This window comes from Phascolarctos cinereus, unplaced genomic scaffold (genome assembly GCF_003287225.1).
Source record: "Phascolarctos cinereus isolate Bilbo 61053 unplaced genomic scaffold, phaCin_HiC Scaffold_9;HRSCAF=440, whole genome shotgun sequence".
NCBI lineage: Eukaryota > Metazoa > Chordata > Mammalia > Diprotodontia > Phascolarctidae > Phascolarctos > Phascolarctos cinereus.
In genome coordinates, this window is record NW_027556402.1 from 154,668,766 (window position 1) to 154,695,198 (window position 26,433).

General features: G+C 35.9%; 1 protein-coding gene across 1 annotated transcript in view; it reads left to right on the top strand.

The window, feature by feature from the left end:
* The window catches only part of ATP8A1 (ATPase phospholipid transporting 8A1), a 282,797-nt gene that overhangs the window by 235,172 nt on the left and 21,192 nt on the right, over positions 1-26,433 (top strand). Inside the window, 1 exon segment of the mRNA XM_020990843.2 lies at positions 10,618-10,725. Coding sequence (XP_020846502.1) covers positions 10,618-10,725 — 108 coding nt within the window.

The following is a 26,433-nucleotide window of genomic DNA, read 5'->3' on the forward strand; positions in this document are numbered from 1 at the left end:
AACTTTAGTTAATGACTATACTTTCAGATCAGACATTTCATTCAAATATTAGAATTTATTTTGTATGTCATTTAGATGATTCTTCAGAAAATATTCTTGTCTGCCGTTAAATATATTTATTTCCTGAATTTCATTCCAGTTTTAGAAAGATTTAAATAAATTTGTAAAATTTAATTTCCTAGCCTCATAGTATCTGGAAAGCATGGCACAGTGACTAGAGAGACAGCCTTGGAGCTAAGAAGATCCAAGTTTAAATCCCACTTCTGACACGAAGTGGTTGTGTGATCCTGGGCAAGTTATTAAGCTTTTTAGTACTCTGAGCAACTTGCTAAGACTATCATTTCCAGAAAAGATACTGAACTGCACGAGTAGACAGTTTCTTATACCAATGAAATCACATATATATAGTTCTTATGCTTAATTTCCTTTTTAATCAGATAATTTACTTCACTTGCAAAAACTTCAGAATTAGGTTAAAAATCATCTCCTGCAGTGTCTCTTAATTAATGGTTTTTTTTCAATTTGTACCTATTTTAAAACATACAATATGGATTAAATTGGTCACACATTTTGAAATCACATACCTATAATAATGAAGATAATTATGATGAGGTGTCAACATCTGTAGCAAAGGATGATGAAGCAGTGAAATTATGCAAAGAACTCAACAGGATCATTTAAAATAAGTGAATGTATTCATTGATACTTAATGAGTTAAATAGAAATATAGTCATAGGAGGAGAAAGTAAAAAATATGTTGGAAAGTAGAGTTCAGGATTAAGAAAGAGAAGATACCAAAGGGCAGAAATATCTATTGAAAGTACCATAGATTTTTTTCCAGAAGAGTCAAAAGATGTTAGAGGTGACAAACACTGAACATTACAAAAATGGCATTGGTTATGTCTTAAGAGACAGGAAATGGCTCGTTACTGTGGTGGGAGTCATTCCCAAGCTATGTCATGTCTGTGTGCAGTCCAGCCAGTCAAATTATTAGAACAAAAGTCAAATTCAATACCAAATTAGAAAAAAAAGATGAAAAGATCTTGAATATTGTCACAAAAGCTCGAAGTTGACTATTCACACAACTGATGATGTCTTCAAGAATTGGAAATTGTTCATGGAAAATATATCAACATAAATTATCACTATTTCCTGCAAGCGTTTAATTATGTAAAGTAGTCATCATAGCAGGAAGGTCAAAAAACTCAGAAACCTTCTTGCCCTACAAATGCTTACTATCCATACTAAGCAAGAGAGTCTAGGTAGCCAAGAGCAATGTTGTTTTTTGCCATAAACTCATTTGTAAAATATAATAAGTAAGCATGTGAATGAGAGTTGTGTTATTGTATTGTTTTATTGTAATACAATTGGAAAATCAAATTGCTGCAAAATAGCAAAGAGTGGTAGAATGGAAAAGTAGTCCTGAGAAAACTTAACATGAGACCCCACTAATCCAAATCATTACAAGAACATTTATAGATGAAACTGAAAAGAAAATAACAAACAAAGAATGAAATAGATTTATCAGCATTTCTATAACAAAAAACTTTGATCATCAATAAAGTGGAACTAGTGCACAAATTTAATCTCTAAAATTTCAGCAAGGAGGGTGGAGAAAAAGAGTAGGGGAATGGTGTTAAGACAAAGACCAGAATGAGAAGCTAGACTACAGCCAGTGTATCACTGGTTCTATAATCTCATTAATGTGTATAATCCTGCATATGGTACAGATTGCAACCCTCCCAGACTTTTCATTCCGTGACTCTTATCTATATCATACCATCAACCTCCATAGGGAGTCCATTCAATGTGCCAGAATCTGAGAATCTAGGTCTTTAATGTTATATGAGTAACACAGCAGCACACAGGCCACAATGCATCTATTACTACTGGTTGCACTACCTGACTGGCCCACCTACTTTTCAATCATTTACTTCTTGGTTAATAACTTGAGTGTGACCTTTTGTGTACAGATCATCACTGGTATTATACTACAGCCATTTATGCCCTTCATTTCCCTTTAATAGATCTACACTTTGATTCTGCTGAGACTAGTATTCCAGGGGCAGCGAGGTGGCACAGTGGATAGAACACTGGCCTTGGAGTCAGGAAGACCTGAGTTCAAATCCGGCCTCAGACACGTAGCACTTACAAGCTGTGTGACCCTGGGCAAGTCACTTAACCCCATTGCCTAGCAAAAAACAAAACAAAACAAAAAATACAAGAGACTAGTGTTTCATTATTTGTACCCAAAAAGAATCACTGGAATATTGGTACTAAAAATATGGGTTTTGTTTCATAAAAGAAATAAAACAAACAAATAAAAATATATATGCCAGAAGTATTATGGGATCGGTTTTTAAGATACCTGAAAGAATGGAAAATTCCAAAAAGTAAAAGTCATAGATGGAAGTGTTAAGAATATAATGAAATTCAGAGTTCTCAAATAACTATTGACTCTTGTCTCTGTAAAATGTTTGTGATAATGATCCATAATGATGTTGTTGTTAAAAGAAAAGAAAAAAATCAGGCTTTTGCAAACAATTTTATACAACAAGCTACAGCTTTACAGTCACATGATTGATTGAAAGAGAATTGGAGAGTATAGGATCTCTTTCTATTTCTTTTTTGTGTTTTTTGAGTATTTGACTCAGAAAGAAAAATTAAACCTTAGATGTTTTCCTCCAACAAGATGTTTCCCATGTGTATTCCAAGACCATACCAAATTCCTCAACAGATAAAATTACAGAAGTGACTTTGTTCAGTGGTTCTCTGGTTATTGCTATCAGATGAGGAAGAACAGAGGGAGAGATTTGCTTGCCAAAGGTGTTCACCACTTCTTTGGAAGATGTCTTGCACAGTGGCCAAATGGAGCAGAAGTTCTCTATAGACTGTGACATCCTTCTGATGTTCCTGTTTGAAGATGACATTATACTGACTACATTCAGCTTCAGAATATTTCAGATCATCCTTAGTCAGTGGTAGCCAAAATCACTCAAAAGGAGCCCACCTGTGAATCCACATTAAAAAATCCAAGTAGATAAAAAATTCCTGTTCTTCAGACAATGACATGCAGTTGGATCAGGAGCCCATCAAGTCAGTACTTTAGTACACGTATACCATTTGGATAAGATACTCATCCTCAGTACATAGCTGCATAGTCTGACAAAATATTCACACATTAATCATGTAAAAATGTTATCTCATGGCTTATTTCACATTCATTCTTTTGAACTCACAGTATATAATTGCATTGATCTGAGTCATAAAGTCTTTCAAAATTATTTTTCTTTATAATGTAACCATTATATAAATTTTTCTCCTGGTTTTGCTCACTTCACTCTGCATCAGTCATGGATGCCTTTCCAGTTCCATTTTAAATTGTCCATTACATCATTTCTTAAGGCATGATAATGTTCCATTAGGTTTACATGCCACAATTGGCTCAGCCATTCCCCAAAAGGTTGATGCCCTCTTAGTTTCCAGTTTTTAGCTACCATGAAAAGAGCTGTCATTAATATTTTTAGACATTTAGATCCTTTTCTTCTTTCTTTGATTTCACTGTGATGTAAGCCTAGTAGTAGTAGTATAGCTGCATCAAAGAGTTTAGAAAGTTTGGTAATTTTGAGGATGTGTTATTATTGTCATTCAGTCATTCAGTCACGTCCAGCTCTTCATTATCCCAGGGACCATACTGTCCATGGGGTTCTCCTAGCAAAGATACTAAAGTGGTTTGCCATTTCCTTCTCCAGTGGATTAAGGCAAACAGAGGTTAAGTTACTTGCCCACAGCTAGTAAGTGTCTGAGGCCAGATTTGAATTCAGGTCTTCCTGACACCAGGCCCAGTGTTCTATTCACTGAGCCACCTACTTGCCTCCAACTGGTGCTGTTTTCTGGGGATAGTTCCAAATAGTTCCCCAGAATGTCAGGACCAATTCACAGATCCATTAAAGATGCCCTAATGATCTTGTTTTTCCTCAGTCCCTACAATATTTGTGATTTTTATCTTTTGTCATCTTTGCCAGTCTGATAGATAGAACTACAAAGTGGCTTTGATTTCCATTTCTATAATTATTAGTGATTTAGAGCATTTTAATGTGATTATTGATAGCTAGGATTTCTTCTTTTTGAAAATTGCCTGTTCATGTCCTTTAACCATTTAATTGTTGGAGAATGTCTCTTAGTATTATAAATTGAATCAAAAGATAATCTTTTGGGAATTTATGAAGGTCAGGGACAAGATGGATGAAATGGCATGGGCAGGTTGTTATTTGTGCAGTGGAAGGGAACATCTCCATCTCTGAAATCATAGATCCTTTGAAATGCTTGAAATGTTCTACTTTATGAAAATTCAAACTTTAAAATGGGTTCTCCAGCAACATTAAAGCCTCATGTCTTTCTCATACCAATGGGAAGTTACATTTTACTTTTCATAATTGATATTCTTTTTTCCATTGGGAAAAAAGCTTTTTCAAGTCAGTCAGTGACAGAATAGTAAGTATTTGAGTTCCTAAAGATGTCTAGAGCAGTCATCCCCAATTTCTAAAAGCATAACTCATTGCTAAGAATTTTGAGGGGTTTTACTGCAGAAGGGGCTTTTTTTTTAAGAAACAGTGATTTTTAAAAAAAGAATCTGTTCCAGTAATGTTTATATGTGCTTTTCATATTAGCCTAATTCAAGAGATTATTTTCTATAATTAATTTTTTGTGCATAATATTTAAAAAGAAAAGTTCCATAAAACATTATTCCTACAATAGAAGTTATGCATACAATCTCCTATTATAGAATTACATTTTTGAATTTATAGTGAAATTCAGAAGAATAAGCCAGAAATGCATTTGAAAACCACTCTGAGGTTTCACTATGCATCAAATAAATTGCCAAACATGACAAAATGTGACAATGCTTGATGCTGAAGAGGTTGCGTGAGTCAAGTCAGATCAAGTTAATGAGCGTTTTCTTGCAGTTGTTGTTATTGTTGTTGAATCCTTTCAGTTATGTCCAACTCTTCATGACTCTATTTGGGGTTTTCTTGGCAAAGATACTGTAGTGGTTTGCCATTTCCTTCTCCAGCTCAATTTTGTAGATGAGGAAACTGAGGCAAACAGGGGTAAGTGATTTAAGGGTCACATAGCTAGTAAGTGTCTGAGGCTGGATTTCCACTCAGGAAGATGAGCCTTTTATGACTCCAGGCCCAGCACTCTACCCACTGTGCACCTAGCTACCCTAACAAGCATTTAATATGTGTCAGATATGGTTCTAAGCAGTAGGCATACATATACAAGCAAAAAGAAATAAAGTCCTTGCCTTCAAGGAACTCATATTCTAACGGGAGAAGACAACACATAAAAGGAACCTGAAAAGGGGAGGGATACGGGGAGGGGGAGAGGAAGATGGTACCTTCAGGAGCATGGAGTGGGGTGTGATGGGAAAAGTCCAGCAAATCAAGAATGGAACCTGCAAAGGATTAAAGATATGACTGGCCTGGACACTTTCCTTTAAATAGTAGTTCTGGGAAAAAGCAATCAGTCAGGGCCTGAGTTATCTTCCACATTCAGGTGGCTGCTGGAGCAGAGTGATACTCTAGGATGAGAAGGATGCTCTGTTATAGTGGAGAAAGAAGCCCAGGGTGTCAAGATATGAGCCTGGAGAGGAATGAAAGACAATAATACAATGTTGCTGGAGCTATGAAATGGCCCAACCATTCTTGAAAGCAATTTGAAACTCGGTTACTGATCTTTTAAGCAATTTAAATGGTTGTTCCCTTTGATCCTGAAATCTCACTGTTGAGCATATATACCAAGGAGGTCAGGGACAGAAAGAAAAGCCCCATATACACCCAAATATTCCTAACAGTACTTTCTGATAGCAACAAAAAGTTGGAAATAAAGTATGTGCTCATCATTTGGGAAATGACTAGATAAATTGTGGTACACACATATAATGAAATATTACTGTACAGTTACCAATGATGACTGTGAAGAATACAGAGAAGCAGTGAAAGTCATATAAAGTGATACAAAATTAAATAAGCAGAAACCAGGAAGTAAATATCCACAGAAGTAAATGGAAAGAACAACAACAAAAAAAAAACTGAACACTGAACTTGGTAATTAAAATAACCAACGTTTGCCCTAGAGAAGAGATGAAAAAAAAATGTACTTCTCTCCCCTGTCTGCAGAGGTGAGTGAGACACTATAGTTATGGAACACAACATACATTTGGTTGACTTCTTGGCTAGTTTCGCAGAACTGATTTTTTTTTTCTTTGTTATAAGCATTGGGTCTCTGGGGAGAGGAAGAAAGGGAGTCTATTATGAAATAAAGGTAATATAAAAACAGATGACAATAATATTTTTAAAGTCAAGAAAGATAATGGCTAGGATAGTATGTAATCAATGCCTCTAGATTTAACTATGCTGACCCTCAGACACCAAATATAAATATGTGTGTGTGTGTGTGTGTGTGTGTGTGTGTGTGTGTGTGTGTGTAATTTATGATAATGTTCACAAAGTCACTCATCACACTATTATTCTTGCTTTTGGAATGTGTCTGAAAGTCTAATACCAGGTAATAGCAGCAGTGAAAATAATTAGCAATTTTCTCATTGTGCCTATTTGCTCATATTCATAAAAGTAGTTAAGAAAGAGTCTCATGATTATTATCCACATTTTTAAAGCTTTAATTTAATTAAATCTTTAAATTTAAGTCTAAATTTCACAAATGTTTGGTTTTTCATAAATCTCATTTCATTACAAGCAAATTAATCTTTATATTTGACTAAAATAATGAAAGCAAGAAGCTCTGCTTAAATAAGCAATTATTTTAGTAAAGAGAAATGTAAACATATAATCAATCAGCATGTATTAAGTACCTACTGTGTGCCAGGCACTGTGTTAAAGTACTGGGGGTGCAAAAATAGACAAAAGACAGGCCTTGTCCTCAAGGAGTTTGCAATCTAATGAAGGAGACAACATGCAAACAAATATATACAAAGCAAACTACATGCAGGATTAATAAATGAGTAAGTGAGGAAGAGTGCTAGAATTGAGGGATTGGGGAAGGCTTCCTGTAGAAGGTGGGATTTTAGCTGGGACTTACAAGAAGTTGGGGTGGCAGAAGAGAAAAAAAAATAAGTGAAAGAGGGCATGACTCATGCACCATTTATGAATTTACTGGGTTTTTTCCCTCATTTTAGGCATTATCTGGCATTGGCTTTTGAGTACTTCCAAAGATCTGTTATTTTTATCAATGTGGATATTCCTTCAAATGATGTAGCTGAAAATTTCCTCAGGCCTTAGTAACTGGTTTCATGAATTGCTTTGGGCACAGTTCGTTACTTGGTGGTTAGCTTTCTGGTAAAGAACCTTTACTTTGGGTAATTTTCAGTTGCTGAGGACAGTCTTTCCAGCTTTTTATAGGCTCTGCCAAAACTTACACTCCACTAAAATAGTCTTCAAGAACTTAGTAACTTCCATGCCATGCATGCTATGAAGCATTGGAGTAGAAATCTAGTCCATAGGTTGTCATATGTAAATGAGAAATTGTATGTATATGTGCTTTCCCCCTCTGCATGGATTTCCTTTGGTCAGGTTTTGAATTCTTAGTTGGATTTGGAGAAGATGTTGGCATTTAACCTCTCATAGTAGGGTAATTTGTATCTCAACTTGTAATTTTCCAGAGCCATAGAAATATAAATGTCAAATGATATCTTTGTTATAGTTGAAACTCTATAATTGAATCCAGCAAGTTACCATTAGGTTCTTAGATAAGCGTCTATATACAGTTCATTCTCAAATATCCATGTTAATTAATACAAGGAGTAAGATGGATAATTCAAAACAGCAAATAATCCAAAAGAATTATACTTGGTTTGGTCTTTTTAAATTGAATATGATTATGTTCAACTTGGAAATTCATAATGCTGCAAAACAAATAACAATGGATCGCATTTAATGCCTTCCCACTACACAATTTTTTTCTTACCACAACCCTATGCTGTAAGCAGTACAAATATTACTGTCCTTGTTTTATGGATGAGTATACTGAAAGGATCTGCCCAAGGTCTCAAGGCTGGTTACAGAGCTGAGACTAAGACTCATGTCTTCAGACTTAAGTCCAATGCTCTTTCCATCTTTTAAAGCTCCACTTTAAACAAACCAACTCAGGGAGAATAAAGAAATCCTGAGTCCCCATATTCTTTCCCTCCTGCCCCAAAATCCATTCTGTTACATTCTGGAGACAGACTACATCAGCTCTCAGCCTAAGGCAAAGCAATTGATGGAGACCTCACTCCATTCCTCAAGCCTCTTAGCTTTCCAGCTTTTCCCAGCACAGGCAAAATAACTGAAAATTTTGGTTTTAATAGGTTTTTTTTCCTTCTTTCCCATCATGGGGGTGTAAACTAGAAGTGGGAATTTGCCTTTGCTGGGAGTGAATACATTAACAAAGGTTCTAAATCAACAAGAGTTTAGAAGTAAATATTGATCAAATGGTTTGAATCATAATTTGAATAGTCTACTTGTGGATAATGAAAAACCAGTTCTACCTCTATCCATCTATCTACTTCTCTGTGTGTGTGTGTGTGTGTGTATGCACACACACATACACATCTATATACATGTATATATATATATATATATACATCTTTATAGATATGTGTATATATAGAGAGAGAGATGATGATGATGATGATCACTTCTCACATTTTTATATTGCTTTGGGATTATAAAGCAGTCTATACACATTCTCACGTTTGGTACTCACAACAGCCAAATAAAATATGCCATTTGGTATGTTATTGTTCTTATTCAGATAAGGAAACTGAAGGTCAAAGAGATTTAATTTGCCCAAGAGCATATAGATTCTGAGTCATCAAATAGGGGTTCAATCTTCTGACTCCAAGTCCAATACTGATTCTCTTTTCTCCCCATTAATTGCTTTGTCTTTTACATATTCATGATGGTAATGTCCATCATCACAGATTAGTTAACATTTAAATTGCAAGGTTCTGACTATTTTACAAGTTTATATGGAGCCTGAAATAGCCAGACATAAGCATTGACTGGCAACTTCACTGCCATTGGCATTGCGCTATTGTTATGTGGGGTGTGGTATGAGGATACAAAAAGCCAGGTACCTCAGACTTCTAGAATTGTGAAGGATATAAAATCCATTTTACAAGTGAGAAATGGAAGCTCAGTGAAATATTTTGGAAATCATAAAGCAACATATGTTTACATTTGAGCAGTTATTATTATGTCATAATATAGCCATGAATCAATTAAGAAAGTTTTTATTGAGTGTCTGCTACGTGCCACACTGTGCTTGGGTACTGGGGATGCAAAGACCAAAAACTAAAGAGTCTCTGACTTCAAAGAACTTTAGATCCTCTAGACTACACAGCTAGTTAGTTGGCAGATCAGACACTTGAGCCCACACCGCCTAAATTCCAGTCAGTCCTATGCTGCCTCTCAAAAAGAAACGGAAAACATGGGTCAAGGCTCACCAAAATCTTATTCTCTAGTCAAGTCCTACAGGCTTGTTTCAGTAACTTGTACAAAAAAGCCAAAGTGGAAGAGAAAGCTTTTTAAGCAATTTCAGCCAAAACTTTTAGTTGTTTAACATGCGCAGGGGAAAGCATAAGCCAGAAACCCATCAACAAAACACTGTTGGGTATAAATGAATACAACCCACACCGAATCTCTAAATGCAAGATTGATATAGAATGAAAGGGTATGCTTGTAGCAATATTAGGTTAATCAGTGAAAAGCTTCTATGAAGAGGTATTTTTGAATAAAATTTTGAAGGCAATGACATGAATTCATCTAAAGATAAAATTCCAGATTAGAGTAGGGCAACTGGAGGAAGGGGATGGTATATGCAAAGCAAGGAAAAGAGCAACTAAGTTTGCTTGGATGGAGCTGACAATTTATCTTAAGTTTTAAGGGAGGCTAGTGCAATATATGGCAGAGTTAACATTTTATTTGACGGGTCATATAAAAGGAACAAATTCTAAAATGTGCAAGGGACATTTAGGGGGCAGCAAAAGGAGTAAATCCAAAAGATGTAGAGAAGAAAATACAAGGACCTAATGGTGAATTGAAGCAAAACTGCAGATTCTTAAGTTGATTCCAAGGTTAAAAGCTTGTGGGGTGTGACCTCATTTGAATATATTACAAAGATGACTTCTGAGCACTTACACACTAGGGTTCTCTTTATTCTGTAGCATTTTTGATTCATCCAAATGAGACTTTTTCTCTAGAGGTTAGTGGTTTATGTGAAATGACATTTTTCCTTTGGCTTCCATTTACTATGCACACACAAGTTTCTCATTTAGTTTATAACTCTAGTACTGTATATATTGTGACCGTGGGGTTGGAGTGGAGAATGGCATTTGGTGAGAGACTGCATAGCCATATAACCCTTAGGGAGAAAAAAAAAGATTATTTTCAAAATATTGAAAATAATCCTTTTGGGGTAAAATCAGGAGCTAGAAGGGATTTACAAAAGTTACATCTGCATCTTTTCCTTGAAATAATAATCCAACACTTTTTTTAAAAAAGTGTATTAACTTCAACACCCTCTTTTTCTCTCCTTCCCTCCCTCTCCCCACAGTTCAGCCATATAGCAATCTGGGGCAGCATTGCACTCTGGGTGGTGTTTTTTGCAATCTACTCATGTTTATGGCCTGCTGTTCCTATGGCACCTGATATGTCGGGAGAGGTAATGTATGCTAAACATTCTTGTCCATAAATGATGACCTACAATTTTTATTTTACTTCTGAAATATTCACATTTTAGCATCATTTTTCATTGGCCTGAACTGCTTTTGAATTCTGTAGTTATAAGTGATAAATCTTGTGAGAACACTTACTTTTCCAAGTTTCACATGCTCTACTTATCCTCTTATAATCATTTGAGAAACAATAAAAGGTACTTTGTAAGGAACTGGGAACATTGTATATACATTTATATACTTGCTTACACACAGATTATACAATAAAATGTGCAGTTAAAGCCAATTATACATCTTGAATCTGAAATTGGAGGAATATTGAGTATATACATATACTTACTAAAAATAATGTGTGCTGTTACTCTTTCTAGAAAAAGGCATTCACTGGCCCATTAAGTGTAGTTTTTATAATGGTCTTAAAGATATCAGTTTGGTTTTCATTATGAAAGATTCAGCACATTTGACATTTCAGCCTTATCATAGTCCATTTTCAATCCTGTCTTTCAGTGTCTTGTTACCAGGGTAGGAATTGAGTTATTAGGTGTTCGGGAGGGAGTGTCAGAAGATCTCCTTTCTTTCAGAAGAAGTTCCAGCAGGACGATGGTTTATGATTTCAGTTGCAGGAAATTTGACATAAAATGTATGAAAGAAAATGTGGAAAACATTTCAGGATTTCCTGTGACCTCACAGTAACTTGCAAATCCACGTAACGTGAGCTGTGTTACTGTGCTTTCTGTTGCTGCAGTAACGGGAAACCTTTCCAGTGGTTTTGCTGTATTTGTTGTTCATAAGTACTGCCCTGAGTACCTTTCACTTTTGACAGTCTGGTTTATAGATCATTTTCATGAAATTTTATCTGACAGGATTCTGCTTTTTATAAATTAGCAGAAAGCAGGCACTTAAAAAAACTCTTGTGGTTAAGTTTATTAGGGAGAAGGTTTTGATACTGTTACAATGAAAGCAGACATATCAAGAAACATTCACTTCCACATAAAGTGAAAGCTTTTTTTTTTTTGGCGCATGCAACTATTCAAACGTTAGGACAAAGGTTCTTAACCTTTTTTGTATCATAGAACCCTTTGCCAGACTGGTGAAACCTATTGCCTCTGTCTTAGAATAATATTTTTAAATGCGTGAGATAAAATATCTAGATTTACAGAGAAAGTCATTTTAAAATAGTTATCAAACTTTAAATGGCAAATATCAAATATATAAAAATTTTTAAAGTTCCCAGATTCCCAGTTTAAAAACCCTGCAGAAGGTTATAAATTCTATATTTTAAGAAAAAGAGAGTAAGGATTTCCCCTCTCAACCCCAGTCTTCTTTCCTACTATGTTAATCAAATCAAAGACTATGTTTATCTAGTGACATCCTTTAAAAAGTTCAATGCTATTCTTTATTTCTACTTAATATGGATTCTACTATTGACCTAACTTCTCCTCTTCTCCCCTCCATGACAGTCATTTTATCTTAGTTCTTTTTCTCTTAATCTCTTTTTTTTTTAAGTGAATACCATTTTACATGGTTTGGGCACCCAGAACAATTGAGTTCCATTTCATGTTTATTAAGCATCAGTTATTCTTAAAGTACATACAAAGACATAGTTTTAATGAGACAAATGCAGCTTCATCAAATCCTAGACTGAGATCTGGAAGGGGCTGTTTAATGCCTTGATTTTGCAGATAGTGCAGTTAAGTGACTTGAACCAATTTCTCCTGACTCCAAATCCAGAGATCTTTTCACTGCAGCTTGTTGCTTATGAGCAAAACTGGAATTAATATGGGTAGGAGCAGAAATTCTGTTAGATGGTAATGTCTATTCTGGTAGCAAATAGAGAATAGCCAGGATCTCATCCCAGGTCCTTCAGCTCTGCCATATCAAGCCTTCTCTCAAAAGAAAAGGCAATGGCCTCTTAAGTGTCTAAATCTCTGCACTAATACATGCCCTGGTAGCTAGGACCATAGGTGGAGCAAAAGTATGAAGTTGTTACCCTGCCTGCCTTCCTGAGAATTATTATGAGCAGACTTAATCAAACCCTAGGCAGTCTGACATCCCTGGCTCAGGCTTGAGTAAGAGGTGCCCATAGAATTGTGGAACCCTGCCTTTCAGGGAACTTCCATGGGGCTGTTTAGGAGGACTGAGGTGGGATGTATTTGCTTGGTGTCCAATGGAGTGAAGAAGAGGTTGACCCCTCCATATGCATGAAGCCACCCTGGGATGTGGGAAGGAGAGAAAGTCATGATGCAAATCATCCACTGCCATCTATGTCTTGGTTCATTGCCTACCCAGTAATAGTGCACTCTTATTAACCCCATCTCCCCCACACATACCCATTGGAATACATTTGCTGCGTTCATTTAGATGTATTTTTTACTTTGATTGGAATTTTGTTTTTGTTGAAAAGATGGGATATATTTAGGGCTAGGGTTATAAATATGTGGGAGTTGTGCTAAAAAAAAATATCCACACCATTACCTATTTACAATGTCTTATCCCTCCTCCCCTCGAATGCACCTTACATTTTAGAAAATTTGAGCTTGTATCTCTTGAGACCTGTGGTATAGCTATTTATAATTCATAGTGAAATGAATATTACAACATCATATTTCAGTCAGCTTCATATGTGTTGCTAAGTGCTAACAGCACTTTATTTTCTTTTGTTATTTTATTACTCCCTGCTCTTTTAGTATAGTCTTTAAATAGCTGGGGCAGTTCTAGAAGTAGTAAGAAATGGAAGGTAATGCAAAAGTAGTCTCTATTAACATGCCATTATGCAAATCAGTTTACACTCAAGAAAGAATATTTCAAATACTCTAGTAAATGTCTTATGTGTATCACTTCGTAGCTAGTATAATAGGTGTTGTAATAAATCACCACCTTCTCTGTACCTCACAGTGTCAGGAAATTGCCTGGAGCATTGATATATTCCCAGGGTCACCCAGCTCATCACAAGAGGAACTTGAACCCAAATTGTCCTGTGAGCCACATTCTCTACCCATTGTACCATGTCAGCACTCTGCTTGAATATGACTCATCTTTGACTTATGTAAAACCAAGTAATGTAAACAAAAAGAATAGATAGGCTACAATTATATTTTATCTGTACCAAATCTTACTGGAATTACAAGTGAAGCATTTGTACATACACATGGATACCTATACACCACGTAGAACAAATTTATCTGCTACCTTAAAAGAAAAAAAAATTCTATTCACCTGTTAATGTTTATAGCAATACCATATTGTTTGGAGGAAATTCTCATCATCAGCATTATTTTAAATTGTAATGTTGAATGAAATATAAACCCTCGTACTCAGTGTTTGACATATTGTACATCATATCTGTAATAAAACATGGCAGCCCACAAACAGAAGTGCCCTTGGCTAGTTTCCCTTTCCCTTGGCTTATTTTTCCCTACTACCACCTTCGGAGGCAACAGAAGGAAAGAAATAATTTGGGGTGGGAGGAAGCTTTTTCCTAAAACTATACTTCTAGGATCATAATCCTTGCCTCAGGGATGGGCTTGGAAACAGTTGCTCTGAAAATAGATCTGGTGGTTTTCATATTTCTCAGACTTTACATGTACCAGCAGTATGCTGAGGCTTCTAAACACAAATGAAACTGAATGAAACCTTAGTTGGCATTAATAGAATTCTAATACTCAGGTTATGGAAATTAACATCTCACTTTACTTACCCTTTGTCAGACAGCACCTGGAACCCACTCTGCTCACTTTTGGACACCAAATTTTAAGAGAGACATTGAAAAAGTGGACTTCATCCACTGGTTTTTCATGACTCTGTAAAACATCTCCTGCAATGCTTGGTTAAAGAGACCAAGGACAGATAGCCATGGAGAAGATGAGCCTAAAGGGGAAAGATGACACTGTAGCTGTCTTTATATATTTGAAAACAGTAGCCATGAGGATAAGCTCAGTCTATGTTACTCTAGAGCAGGGATGGGGAACCTACGGCCTCAAGACCACAGGTGGCCCTCTAAGTCCTCAAGTGTGGCCCTTTGACTGAATCCAAACTTCACAGAACTTATGTCAAAGGGCCACATTTGAGGACTTAGAGGGCCACATGTGGCCTCAAGGCCACTGGTTCCCCACCCCTTCTCTAGAATATGAGTTGTAAACCTGGGTTCCATGAACTTTGTTTTTAAAGATAGATAGATAGATAGATAGATAGATAGATAGATAGATAGATAGATAGATAGATAGATAGATAGATAGATAGATTGATGGATGGATGGATAGATAGATAGATAGATAGATAGATAGATAGATAATTATTTCAATATAATTGGCCTCTTTTGTAATCTTATGTATGCAATTTTGTGCATTTTTAAATATTATTCTGAGAAGGGGTCCATAGACTTCAAACTGCTAAAAGAGTCCATGATACCAAAAAAAAAAAAAAAAGACTAAGAGACAAAGCAAGAGAGTCAAGTTGTAACTAAGTATAAGAAGGAGCCTTCTAACAAATAGAGTAGACTAGTGCATAAGATGGTGAGTTTCCTATCATTGGAAGTATTCCTATAGAGACAAGGTTATTGATAGTCAGGAATGACGTAGAAAGGATTCTTGAGGGGCAGCTAGGTGGTGTAGTGAATAGGGTACTGGCTCTGGAGTCAGGAGAACCTGAGTTCAAATCCAGTCTCAGATCAGACACTTAATAGCTGTGTGACCCTAGGCAAGTCACATAGCCCCAATTGCCTCACCAAAAAAAAAAAAAGGATTCTTGCATTAAGTAGAAGTTTGAATTATCTTAATCTGCCCTTTAAGTTACACAAATTACTTTGCTATGGTACAGGAAAATCTCAAAGTACAAATTAGGTAAACTGCAAATATAGCTCATATTACGTAAGTCAGCTTGATACAGACTTAAATATAATTCAGGCCTTTAGAATCACTTGCATTTTTTTCTTCCTAATTCACTCTTATTTTCAACCCTAAGACTGAAAGTATTTTTACTCATCACCTTTGATCATGAAGGCAAGATCCTTTATGGCTGATGTCTAGGTCTACTTCTTTTTCCCCAGTTGAAACTGCCTTCCTTTTGAACAGCCAAACTCCAGTTCACCACTTTCCACAGCCTCCGTATTTTGCTGACAGAATTACTCAAAATTAGCTTCTCCTTCGTCTAGATAGTCAGCCCCTGGACAGCTTCTTTGAGCTAATCCCAGCCTGAAAGGCTTATTTATTTATCTTATGAACCCTCAGTTTTCCTAAAAACTGTGAGTCTTACCATCATTGTCCTCACCAATCCTGATGGGTCAGGACCCAGGATTCCCTATCTCCCAATTTGAGTTTGACCTTCAACCATGGAATCACCTCCCTGACCCATTATCTCTTTTCAGCACGATGATTAGCATGAATTCCATCATCTCTAAAAAAAAAAAAAGTTTCAATTTTTAAAAATCTCAATTATCCAGTATCATCCACAAGGTGTCTTTATAGAAGAATTTTTAAGTTAACAGAGGATTTACTTAGGGATAGACCTTCAAGAACTGCTAAAATATAGATGATCTTACCTTACCTTCCCCTTCTTCTCCGCATTCAAATACATGCAAGTGTTTTGTTCCTGTTTAAGTGGATATTCATTAGTTCCAGGCTTCTCTGTCTCTTACCTCTTCTGTCTCTATTTTCCTGAAGTTAGAGTAACTATTGCTTGTCCCACCTCCACCACCATTGTTTCTTCTAATCATTGTATACTGCCACTCTCACTCCTGATATTTCAGTGTCTGCTACACTCTCCCCTTTTACTCACTATTTTATTTCCCCTTCGTCTTCTTTGTTACTTCTTCCAAGCATCTCCATTTTAGACAGGTAAAGATGGGGGAAATTGGCCTTTCAAAGATGCTGCCAACCATTCAGGCAGGTATATCTAAAATTGGAGGTTCTTTGCCACTAGAAAAGAGATGTTTCCTCTTTCTAGATTGGGCATCCTTCTGGATTCTTGAAGACTCCAGAAAACCATTTCTGGATAGTTAAGGTGGCATTTTGTTGTTTTTGTTGTTGTTTTCTTGCATATTTTGATTACTTTGACCTCAGCCATAGTTTGGTACTCAGTCCACATGTAAATTTGGAGGGAAGGGAGTATTTGACACAATCTCCACTTGGAAAACACATTCCTTAAAGTTGATTTTAAATTTATCTTACAGAGAACCTCCATGTATGACTACCCTTAGTACAATCATGTAAGAACCATAAATAATTGAAATATTCAACTTTTTCAAAAGAATTGTCATGATATCAGTAAAACTTAGGTAGACAGTGTAACAATGAGAAAATCATTTAGGGAAGAAAAATAATAAAGGGAAAAATAGCGTGGCATGCTTTTGTTATTCCTTTAAATATGCAGTTGTACTCTTTTTCTCTGGCAAATATGGTTGTGATTTAAGAGGAGACCTTTTTTTTTCAGACCTGACTTGTATTTTTTCACACCAGTAGAACAATTTATGGGGCAAGGTAGGCCTTAGGGAAAAGCACGATGGTATATAAACAGATGCCGGCCTGCTTTTCCGACTTGTCAGAATGATATTGCCAAGGTTTTTGAATTTTGAGATCGAGTTTTGAAAATATTTTAGCTGATGTGATTAGCAAACAGATTAAAAAATTTGAAAATACCATAGTACACTCAGAACCATTTCATATCAGGATTAATACCAGAAGCTCACTATCTGCAAAACTTTTAAATTTATTGTGGTATTGCAGGCATGCACTGTAAAGTTCTCCAGAGCGCCATCTGTTTCTGTTCTGTCTGGCCTAAGGGATCTATAAAACTACTGAAGGAAATTGAAGTTAAGGAACGAGCATGTGTTTTACAGAATTTCAGATCACTTGATTGAGGTTTGTAGAGTCTCTCTGAAAAACAATAAAACTCTTTGTTGAACTCTTTAGTGTCACCCCTATAGGAAAGGTATTAATAAACTATATTAGCAGTATTATTTTCTTAAATTTTGCTGCTGTCTATGTTATCCAACATGATAAATTACTTTTCATGTGAGGAATGTCCTAGTTAAAATACCCCTTTTCATATATTGGCATTTATAATTTAGAAAGCATTGAATAATTTATTGGTCATAAAATTAGTCCTTTTGAGAGATGGGGGTGGGGTGAGGTCATGAGATGATGGAATTTCATCCAAGGTTATCATGCTTAGACAAGAAGCCTTGAGAGAGCAACTCTCATAAACCCTGGCAGATATTCTCCAGTGAGCCAAAGGTTGTGAGTCAGTCTAATAAAAAGCTTTCATTGATGTTGGTCCTTGCATCCCTAATATTTGAGACAACTATTCAGACACACCAAGTTACTCAGGTAGCACCATCCCTATGTACCTCTGGAATACATTTTATAGTAATAATCCTGTAGTCCTGCAGGAGTGCTAAGTAAAATGGAGGAAATGGATGTCATCTATTATCATAAATCAGAAGTTTAGGTCACAGTAGAAAGGGGAAATCAGCAAGCAATTTCTTACTCGACTTGGCAAGAGAGGTAACACTGTTTTGTGAATACATCAACTATTTCACCCTACTCTATAATTTTCCCTTTAGCTATTGTACAGGAATCCTAAATGCTCTCAGTAATGATGGCATATTTATTGTAAAGATGGATATATTAAAATAAGAAAAAGAGATTCTGTGTCTTAGCTAAAGTCACATAGCAAGTTAAGTTTGAAATGGGGTCATAAAGAATGGTCTTGATCACAGGAAAATATAGGGCAGGTGGGACCCATTAGACTTGGTAAGTCAGAGGGTAGGTCTTTTGAAGAATGATTTCTCTATCACTGCAAGTGTAGAAATCCTTCCCCATAGATTGGCACAATTTGTTTTCAGAGATCTCTAAGCCCTACAGAAATGTTCAAAGAAGAATCGGAAATGTCATCATGACATTTGCTTCAATAAATCAAATATTATTTTAGCCATAAGGAACAAAGTAGTAATAATAATAACTCACATTAATATTAGAAGAAAGGTTTACAAAGTGCTTTCCTTACAACAACCCCATGAAAGTAGGTCATGCAAGTATTATTATTCCCTTATTACAGAATAGGAAAGTGAGACTAAAAATTTGTGATGTGCTCAAGTTCAAGAAACTAGAGCTAGAATTCGAATCCAGATCTCCTGACTCCAAGTGTCACACTCTTTCTTCTGAACCCACCTGACCTGATATGCTAGTTTGTGATCATAAATCAAGTGTAGCCCTACCAGAAATCAGTGGCTACTTTTCATCTCTTTTGTCATATCAAGCTGCCTTTTATACTCAAAAAAACAAGCTATTTTATTGAGTGTTTTGCTTACCCAAAGAAATTGGGTTTCTTTTGATTCAGAACAGTTCTGTTTGCTGCTCTTTCTCCATCATCAGTAGAATAAATACATGAAAACAAGGTGTCTACCATTGTCCACCAATTTCTGTTTCCAATGTGTGGTATAGTTATTTTTACCATCCCATTTTACAGATTGGCAAATTTTTCCCTCAAATAATAGCTACTATGGAGTTTTATAGGCAGCTAGGTGGTGCAGTGGATAGAGTACTGGGCTTGGAATCAGGAAGACTCATAAGTTCAAATCCAGCCTCAGACACTTATTAGCTGTATGACTCTGGGCAGGTCACTTAACCCTGTTTGTCTCAGTTCCTCACCTGTCAAAATGGGCTGGAGAAGGAAAGAGCAAACCACTCCAGTATCTTTGTCAAGAAAACCCAAAATGGGGTCATGAAGAGTCAGACACAACTGACATGACTGAACAAGAGCAAAATAAAATTTTAGAAAGTTTATAAGTTTTATAGAGATAAGAGAACAAATGCACCACAAAATTTTAAAAATGCATAACACTTCTGTAATCTTGTAGAAGTTCTTAGCATGTGAATTTTCACCACCTTCCTATAATGATATTAGAGTAGTGATTTAAAATCTTCATTTCACCTCATGCCGTGAGATATAAGCAAATTCATCTTTCCCATGAATGATTTGTTAAATGTATCAAGTAGTTTAGCACAAGATTATAGAATAATGCAAAATTTATTTCTTCTGGCAAAATATTCTATCTCATATTTTTTCATTAACTTGTTCACAGATTTTACATTTTTTCTTTGTCACGGTTATGTCTATTTTCTTCCTGGCTCTTGTGTTAATGATGCCTAATCTTGATTAACACAAAAGGAGCATTTTATTTCTGGGTGTTTATATACTACTTTGGTAGCAAGACACACAGGCCCCATGTCACTTCCTCCAAAGCTGTTTGCTGTGATTCAGGAAATGTCAATACTAAGATTTAAAATATAAAAAGATTTCATTTATTTATAGGGAGATTATTCAATTTCTGTATGATCTATATCCCCAGGTTCTCTTTTTCTTTCTTGCATTTTCCACATTTTAGTCATTTCATTAATAAGTGTTGATTGATTGATTGATCTCATGTCTTAACCAGATGTGGGGGAGGAAGAAAGAGAGGAAGTAGTGATTTAGTTTCAGAAGCCATTTTCTGAATATTACAAATATCTAATAACCCTGGGAGTTGATTGTGTATTCATTGTGCCAGCAATGGTTCAAGAGAAAAAGGGCTGGAGCCAGGAGATTTGAGTTCAAATTCTGGCTCTGAGACTTTCTGACTTCATGGCTTCAGGCACTAAATGCTCACAATCCTGGTTTCTCATCTATAAAACAAAAATGGCAACCAACCTAAATTGAATACATTGCTAGTACTATGAATGGATGTCTGATTTACATTTGCTGAAGTATTTATGATTCAGGCAGTACAAGTGGAGATTTCCTTCATCTCTGATCAAGGTATGATGGTAATGTGTTTGGTAACCAAATAAATTTGTGTGTGCGTATTGGCATCTATTAGCAACCTATGCATCCAGTCCTTTCCCCACTGTTTTGTACTTACTTGCATCATAGGCAGTACAAAGCTCCTGCCTTTCTAATGAGACTAACTGTATAAGCCTGGAGCCTTTCAGACACTCTTGGCATATCATCCAAATCTGTCTCTGTATCCAAGTCCAAATTCTCTGAGGAACTTGGGCTGCTTCTAAAAAATGAGCTCTGGGATATGACCATACTTCTAGTAAAACATGATAAACCTAGAGAATTAAGGAGAGGATAAGGTCATTTGGGGATATGGTAAAGTATAGTGAATATATGAGAAGAGTGACTAGACTATTAATACCTCCTGACCTAGCAATGCCTGAACTAGGCCTTTTACTCCAAGCAGGTCAATGACAAAGGAAGATCCCACATAGAACATATCCCTAACAGCACTCTTTAGGGTAACAAAAAAACTGGAATCTAAGTGGGTAACTATCAGTATGGAAATGGCTAAATAAATTGCAGCATGTGGAATATAATGGAATTTTTGTACCATAAGAAAAGACAAAGAAGAATGTAGACACTTGAAGATGATAGGATTCTATGCAGAGTGAAATAAACAAGGAGAATAATGGTCACAATAAGGCAGAGAAAACAACATTAAGACATCAGAACTCAGATCCATGCGATGATCCATCTTGACTCTCCATCTTGGAACATACTTCTCTTCTTGTAGTAGAGAGATAGTAGACTACAAGTGTGGAATGAGGCTGTCAGACGTGGTCAAAGTTGGCAGTTTCTTTTACCTAGCTTACTACAAGGGACAGCTGTATTAGCAGAGTGGCATGGGAAATGAAAACAATGTTACCAAAAGTAGTGATAAGACTTTTTTTTTTAATGAGGCAGATCAAGAAAGGAATAGACAGATTTTTTTTAATGTAAAAAGAGATGAGAGTGAAGTTCATACATTATCTTGCTTGTGTAATTCCATAGCCATTATAACCTCAGATTAAAATTACTCTGAAATATTGGATTCTAATCCTGATTCTAATTTTGTGAAATATCACTATATAAACAGATCTAGACCAGGCCCTGCTGTGATAATGTCTGCTCATAATCTCCATTCCCCAGAATAGACATTAACCTTAATTGCGTGGATGCCAATGACATTGTCAATTGTGGAAAATGAAAATAGGAAGAAAATAAATTTTAGGTCTCAATGGGAAAGAAGGTTCCACACATTCACTGTTTGTTTTGTTTTTTTAATTAGATAAGAGATACAGAGGACTTTGTAAACCTTAAAGTGCTATATAAATGCTAGCTATTAATAAAAATAAAAAAAGTTCATTGATCTTTTGTTTTTATATCACTTACATTTCCCAGTATATTTCCTTCTCTCTTTCCCTCCCAAAGAGGCATTCCTTATAACAAAGAAAAAAAAAGAAAAAAAAACATTTGTGCATAACCAACCAGTACACGGGGGAGAGGGGACAGATATGATATTATCTGTAGTATTTCAAACCCATAGTCTCCCACTTGTGCAAAAAAAAAATGTATGAAGGAAGTTGCCTTCTTATATTGCTTCTTTGGGACTATTTTTGGTCATTATAATTTCATAGCATTAAATTTTAAATATTTCATTGTTTTTCTTTCCATTTATATTGTTGGATTTTATTTTCCAGATTCTGTTTTAAAATTTTCAATAAATTGTAGAAAAGATACTTTGGTAGAGGAAGTTTCCCAATTGTGTTGGAATATTCTTATGCTATAAGAATTGATGGGGGCAGCTAGGTGGCACAGTGGATAGAGAACCGGCCCTGAAGTCAGGAAGACCTGAGTTCAAATCCAGCCTCAGACCAAACACTTGACACTAGCTGTGTGACCCTGGGCAAGTCACTTAACCCCAGTTGCCTAAAAAAAAAATTGATGTATGTGATAAAATCAGAAAACCTGGGAATTCCCAATACCAGTGAAATCATAGTTCTACAATCATATACCACAGTTTGTTCAACCATTTCCCAGTTGATGCGTATCCCTACAATTTCCAATTCCTTGCCATCGCAGAGATCTGCTATAATAAGTACTATTTGTGAATTTTCCTCCATCTTATTTTTACTCACTATTTTCCTTTTCAGCCTCTCTTTTTACCCAATCCTTGTTACCTTATCTTCTCCCTTACCCTCCTATTCCTTATTTTACCCACCCCTCTTAGAGTCCTTCCCATATCTTTCCCCCCACCCTCCTAATCTTAATCTACACACCCTTCTAAAAGTCTCTCCATTCTCTTTTCTCCCCACTCTCCTAAATCTTAATCTAGGTGGGAAGAAAAAAAACAGAAATTTACATGATAATTTTATTATATATTTAAAAGGAATAACAAGTTGTATGTAATAGATTGGCAGTTTCGTGTGCAATCATCTTTTTTATTACACTATTATGGAAATTCTTATTTTATTCCATAAATTAAAAATAAATTTAAAAAAAGAAATTATAAGTCCAATCTGTGTCCCCTATCGCTTTGTTTTCTGATTTTATCATGTACATCAATTCTTACAGCATAAAAATATCCCATCACAATCATATATCATAACTTGTTTAGCTATTCTTGAAACTATGGTTATTTTCCACACTCACTGTTCAAAAGAACTGGCCCTCCCTCATCCACAATGTATCACTTGTTTTATGCAAAGTAAACTTAGAACAATGAAAACAGCTTTTCATCATAATTAAGGAAAACAAATGAAACATTACAATTATACTCAATTGTAGCTTTCAGTAAGGAAACTAACACAATGACTAAAGCTTATTTTTAAAAATTTTATTGGAATCTGTCCTATGCTAAATGCCAATGTTCTTATGGAGAATCTAGCATCATCGTTAAGGAGAACCTTGCAGAAGTAGTTTCAAACATAGATCCAAATAATAGAAATTTTGGCGTCTTACGGTAAATACAAACCTGATGCCAACATAGGAAGGATTATAAGGAAAGAATAAAATGATGTGATGACCACTCTGAAGTCAACATTTTTAATTGTCTTTTGTTAAGTTTTATTAATGCCTTTTTTTTTTATCATAATTGTTTCCTGGTATTTTCTCTCTCCCTTGTAACAAAGAAAACCAGTTAAGTAAAAGCAACTAACAGAATCACTGTGTCTGGCAGCATATGGAACACCCCACTCCTGTTTTCTTCAATGTCTCTACCAAGAGGAAGGAAATTATTTTCTTCGTCTGTTCCCTAGGACCAGAATTTCTATTATTGCAATTAATTTTAGTCCAGCTGTCTTTTGGGGTATTTTTTTTTAATGTACATCATTGTAGTCCTTGTGTTCTGCTTTTTATTCTCCATATCACTTCATACAGTTCTTCTAATGTTTTTCTCTGTTCTCCATGTTCTTTATAGTACAGTGGTATTCTATTGCATTCATATGCCACGATTTGTTCTGCTATCCCCTAAGGGACAGGTAGCCACTTTGTTTTTTTTAGATCTTTGTTACCGCAAGTACTACAGCTTACTTTCAGTTAATTCAGAGATGTCCAAAACAAAGCTTTACCTTGTGTCCAGGCTGGAAACCCAAAAGATTTCTAAATGTAGCTACTTTGGACCATGATATAAGTAGAAAGCTGATGCTTTTGAAAAGTAAAAGGTTTATAGCCGGAAAACCCATGTGTGCCATGTTTCTTATAGCTTTCAAACCTCTACAGGGCCCCATGTCTCAGCAAGTCCTTAAACTTAGTCATCCCTACCCTGTGCTTTGGTCCTTTCTACCATAGCTATACTAAATGTGCCACAAGTCATTAAAAAGTAGGAATTTCCATGTGAAAATTCCGTTTCTTGAATCTTAGAGAAAAAGGAAGAAGAAGCAGTAAGAGAACAGATTATTATAGCCCCTCCACTCTCTAAGTGAGCACTGATGAAAGCATTTCTCATAGGATCCTATTTTATTAACACAATGTTAATTGTAAGGCAGCTAAGAAATAACTGGTAGGGTCTTGGCACATAAAGTCATCTTCCTTTTCAGAGGGCTCTCACTTCCATAGTATTTGATCCTGATAATGGTCCTTAGAGAGAGGGTGAGATAGGAGGTATTGGCCCCGTTCTAATAATGAGCAAACTAGAGGCAGTTAAATGAATCACCTAAAGTCACACCAATGGTCAGTGACAAAGTTGGAACATATCAGCATTAGAGTGCCTACAGTGTCTTTTGCCCAAAGCATCTAATGTTTCAACTGATCCCTAATGGCTTTGAGCCAAGGTTCAGTATGAAGTTGGAATGCAAAGCAATATCTACAACAGAATTTGCATAACAATATGGCACCCACCTACATAAGAAGTGAGGTGCCATCTATAAATACTATCATGAGGAATAAATGGGTGGTACTTGAAGATTCTGTTGTAGTTGATAAAAGTCATTGGCATTATGGTTAGCTTCAGTTAAAAAAAAAAACCTTTAATGAGCTCCCAGAAGCAAAGTAAGAAAAACCTTGGCTTCCTAAACATGTCTAAAATGGATGCCCAGAAAGTGGTAGGATAATATAATGAAGAAATCAAAAATTTTCAGACTACAGAAAAAGTACAAATTACTGTATGTTTGTGACCAAAACCCCCTTACATGTCATCAATTTAGGAAGAATTGCTTGAGGAAAATGGACGAAATAATAGATCACAGAACAATTAGCAAGGAGCTCTTTTCATGATTTTTGTGGTAGAAGACCTTGCTCCAGAATAGTGAGGAGAATACAGCCTTCTCCAACAGTGTTCCATTCTTTTCAAAAGCTGACCTTTAACAAAACTCCTTCAGCTCCCCAGTTCTCCATGGTATATCCAACTTGGACTGTGTGTACAGGCACAGAGTATTAGACCTCTGATCCACTATGAGGGTTGATTGGATATTTCTTGTCCTGTCCTCCTCCTCCCTCTTCATGCCATCCCTAGTGCCTGGAAAGAGCTTCCATCCACACCCTGCCCATTTTTTTCCTCTTGAAGTATCTCCCTTCATTAAAGAACCAATGCAATAGTGTCTTCTCTGACAATGCCCAGTTCCTCCCCATCATCACTACCTCACCAGTTAAAAGCAGTTTCTTCCTTTCAATGAGTAATTTCTTCTGCAACTAGAGTGGCCTAGTGCATAGAACACCAGGACTGAAGTTAGGAAGACGTGAGTTCAAATATGGCTGTGGACCTTCACTGGCTAGATGACCTGGGCAAATCACATAGTTTCTGTTTGCCTCAGTTTCCTCATTTGTAAAATTAAGATGATAATAGCAGCTACCAGGGTTCTTGGGAGTATCAAATGAGTTCATATTTTTAAGGCACTAGCACCATACCTAGCCTATAGTAAGTGATTAATCAATCCTTGTATCTAGTGTCTTGAAGTTAATAAGCGCTTAATAAATGTTTATTGAACTGATACACAAATATTGATCTGAACAAAAGGCTTCTGCTGACTAAAATTAAAATAATAGCTAAACTGTTGGTGGAGTTGTGAACTGATCGAACCATTCTGGAGAACAATTTAGAACTATGCCCAAAGGTCTATAAAACTGTGCATACCTTTTGATCCAGCAATACCACACTAGGTCTATATCCCAAAGACATCCCTAGAAAAGGGGAAAGAACCTATTTGTACAAAAATATTTATAGCAGCTCATTTTATGGTTGCTAAGAATTGGAAATCAAAAGGAGCCTATTGGGAAATAGCTAAAACAAGCTGTGGTATATGATTGTAATGAAATATTATTGTGCTATAAGAAATGACAAGCAGGAGGATTTCAGAAAAAACCTGGGAAGACTTACATGAACTAATGCATAGTGAAGTGAACAGAACCAGGCGAACATTGTAGACAGTAACGGCAATATTGTTCAATGAAGAACAGTGAATGAC